Source organism: Morus notabilis, unplaced genomic scaffold (genome assembly GCF_000414095.1).
Source record: "Morus notabilis unplaced genomic scaffold, ASM41409v2 Scaffold169, whole genome shotgun sequence".
NCBI lineage: Eukaryota > Viridiplantae > Streptophyta > Magnoliopsida > Rosales > Moraceae > Morus > Morus notabilis.
In genome coordinates this window covers 267,181-270,245 of record NW_010357428.1, presented here as the reverse complement: position 1 = coordinate 270,245, position 3,065 = coordinate 267,181, and the positions used below count along the sequence as shown (strand labels likewise).

Below are 3,065 nucleotides of genomic sequence, written 5' to 3'. Positions count from 1 at the left end.
ATTAGTTCACAATCTACTCCATTAAAATTATTTAATAATCATTCAATCGCATAATATAACACCTTTGGTAGCTATATCTTCCACCAATATTAATTCCCCCCACATGCCTTGCTAGTATTTGCAAAGCAATGTACTATAAGAACTATATATATCTCAAATCAAATCAAGTAAAAAAAAAAGGCTTCCTCTAGGAGTATTTATAATAATAGTAGTAATTAGCTAATTAATAACTAGTAGTTCATCCCAAATTAGCAAAATAAGGAACCTGAGTAGAATTCAGCCACTCACCCCCTTGTATAAACGCATCCACAGAAAACCGACTAGCCTCAACCGAGCTATTGATGACCCGATAACCCGGCCACGTCACCCGGGCACTCGTGTTCGACCCGGGCCCATGGTTCATGTACTCTCCATAATACAGAGTCGTCAACGCAAACGTGGCATTCCATTCCAACCACCCGGCGGGGTCCACCAAATCGTCAATGTACGACTTCATGAAGACCGTACGTGAGTATTCCTTCCAGGGACGGCCGAGATACGTCTTGAAGGAGGACTTCACGGGGGACAAGTCCGAAGCGGCCGTTACCTTACAGTTAAGGATGGAAATGCCGGTGTTTTGGTTGGGATCTTCGCGGCCTTGGGCGGTGAAGATGTTGTGCTGGTTGGGGTTGGGGCGGCGGGCGTAGAAGTTGCAGTTCTGTAAGACCACGGCGGCGTTGCCGAAGATGAAGTCGATGGTGCCGTAGACGTCGCATTCGCGGTAGAACTGGCGGAGGGAGTGGGCGTATAGCGTGTCCTGGTAGCCGATGAAGCTGCATTTGTAGAAGGTCGAGAGGTCGGAGCCGCTCCGGAGCGCCACCGCCTGGTGCTTGCTCGGCCCGGCTGAGTTTTCGAAGGTTATGCCCTTCGCAATGAAGCCGTTCCCCACCACGGCTGTGCACGCATGCAGGATAATATGACCAACAATTTGGTGCAAGTTAATGTATATTAGATAGAAGTTACTTACAACAAGACCTTTTTGTTTTTGTGAATTAAAAGAAGAATACTAATATTTTTTTTATTAGTACTTAAAAAGTAATTATCACGCCTATAAATGATGGAACTTTGTGATAAGATGCAATACTTCTTTCAGACATGACCAGATACCTCAAAAAAGAACACAAGCATTTTACTTTCTCACATTAACGTGTTTATAAATTTAAAAGGTATGTTTTTAACTAATTTAATCCCTATAGTCAATTTAATGTTAACGCCAAGTTATAAAAAATTCTTTTTCACAACTCAAACATTTTTACATAAGAGAAAATACTACAATAAAAAAATTAAATTTAAATTTTTATAAAAAAAAAACTGTAGTGAAGAAATTTGAGTTATAAAAAGAATAAGAAGACGCTAAAGTGAAAATAATATATATCTTTTAATTGACGTATGCGGATTTTTTAATGATGTTAGACTATCAAGATTACATTATGGTTGCCTTTTGTTCATGCAAAAGCGGTGGCACGCTGCAAGTATTTTCTCAGGGAAAAATTATGATTGCACTGGCATATGGAACATTACTTAGGAGACGTTTGGTTCATATATTAGAATCATGTGATTAGAATTATTTTCAATTTACGTGTATTTTTTGTGAGAGAAAATACTATAATGAACCATGAACTATAATTCAAATTATGGTTTAAATCCTTCAACTAAACGTCCATTTAGTTCTCTGTTGTGCCGGCCTTTCTAGCCCCTACAATATGATTCCTAATTTCCTATAGTTTATAAAAAAAAACGTTTACATCAAGAGAGTTGGCGGATTGAAATGCCTCATCAGTAATTGATCTACGTTGTGAATAAAACTACTATCGTTCTACAAAAAAATTTACAGTTAATAAACCTTTTTAGTAGCGACAATAATATTATTGCTTGTTTCCATCACTTTCAGACATGTCGATTTCTAGAGTCAACCAAGTAGACTGGCGATATTGGTGTGATGTTTACCTAATGTCAAGAATATATACATAGCTAAGCTTCTACAAACAAATATTTATTCAAAATTCCCTCCTGTTTGGCTGCATTTTGCATATACTCTACATTATTTTTGTTGTCCAAAACAAAGAGGGTCAGTCAGGGCAATATGCTAGAATGACTATCCAACAAAATAAAATTAATAAAATGACCTTCTTCTATTTTTTATAAAAAAAGACACTTAATCATTCTTTATAAAAAGAGGTCATTTTATAAATACAAATTTTTAAAAAATTATTTTATTAATAAAACTTTTCTATTGAGTTATTTTTACAAAAGCCTCTTCAGGTCACTGCAGTTTATAGCATTCCACCAGCCCCAAAAATAATTCTTTAAATTGAAAGTTATTAAAACTATGGCGGCACATAGTACGGAACAAATATCATTTTGGGCTCACCTATCATGTGCGGGAAAATGTTACTTTTTATTTTATTTCTTTACTTGGAGAACAATATTTCTGGATCTTTACTTTTTCATTATCTCCCAAAAGACATCTCTACATATATAAAAAGCGTGAATGAGTTTTGCTTAGTTTGGTTGTCACATATCGGAACTTCGTTTTTTTCTTTTTTTTTTTTTTTTTTTTTTTTTTTTTTTTTTTTTTTTTTTTTTGCGTTTGCTTTTCTTATTTTTATTTTTTAGTTCTCAATCATTTGTTATTTCCATGCTTGTCTTTTACTTAAGTTTCTTCTCATTTTCGAACTTTTTTCACATATATTCTTAAATCCACTTCGTTAAACTATGTTTTTCTACTCTAATTTCTCAGATAAATATATTTTTTTATGAATATGTACCCTTACTCATGTAGTTTTCTTACAATCCTTTATATATATATATATATATATATTTTAAGTTACATGAGTTTAACTAATTTTTTTCTTTCTTTTTACTCTACTAAAATATCTTTTTTTGAATATACCCTTAAGCAAAGATTTTTCTTCTTCTCATAGATCACCAACAACATATAAATAATTCTCTACAATTTTTCTAAAGAAAATGCTGTTTTAATCTATAATTTTGTCATGTTATTTAACTATTGTATAAGATGTTAC

The 3,065-nt window shown here is 33.7% G+C and overlaps 1 protein-coding gene across 1 annotated transcript in view; it reads right to left on the bottom strand.

The window, feature by feature from the left end:
* Positions 1-3,065, bottom strand: part of LOC21394393 (pectinesterase) — a 7,412-nt gene continuing 4,347 nt past the window's right edge. Inside the window, exon 3 of the mRNA XM_024170467.1 lies at positions 1-933. Within this exon, the coding sequence (XP_024026235.1) occupies positions 239-933 (695 nt within the window). The 3' untranslated portion in view covers positions 1-238. The remainder of the gene's footprint in view (positions 934-3,065) is intronic.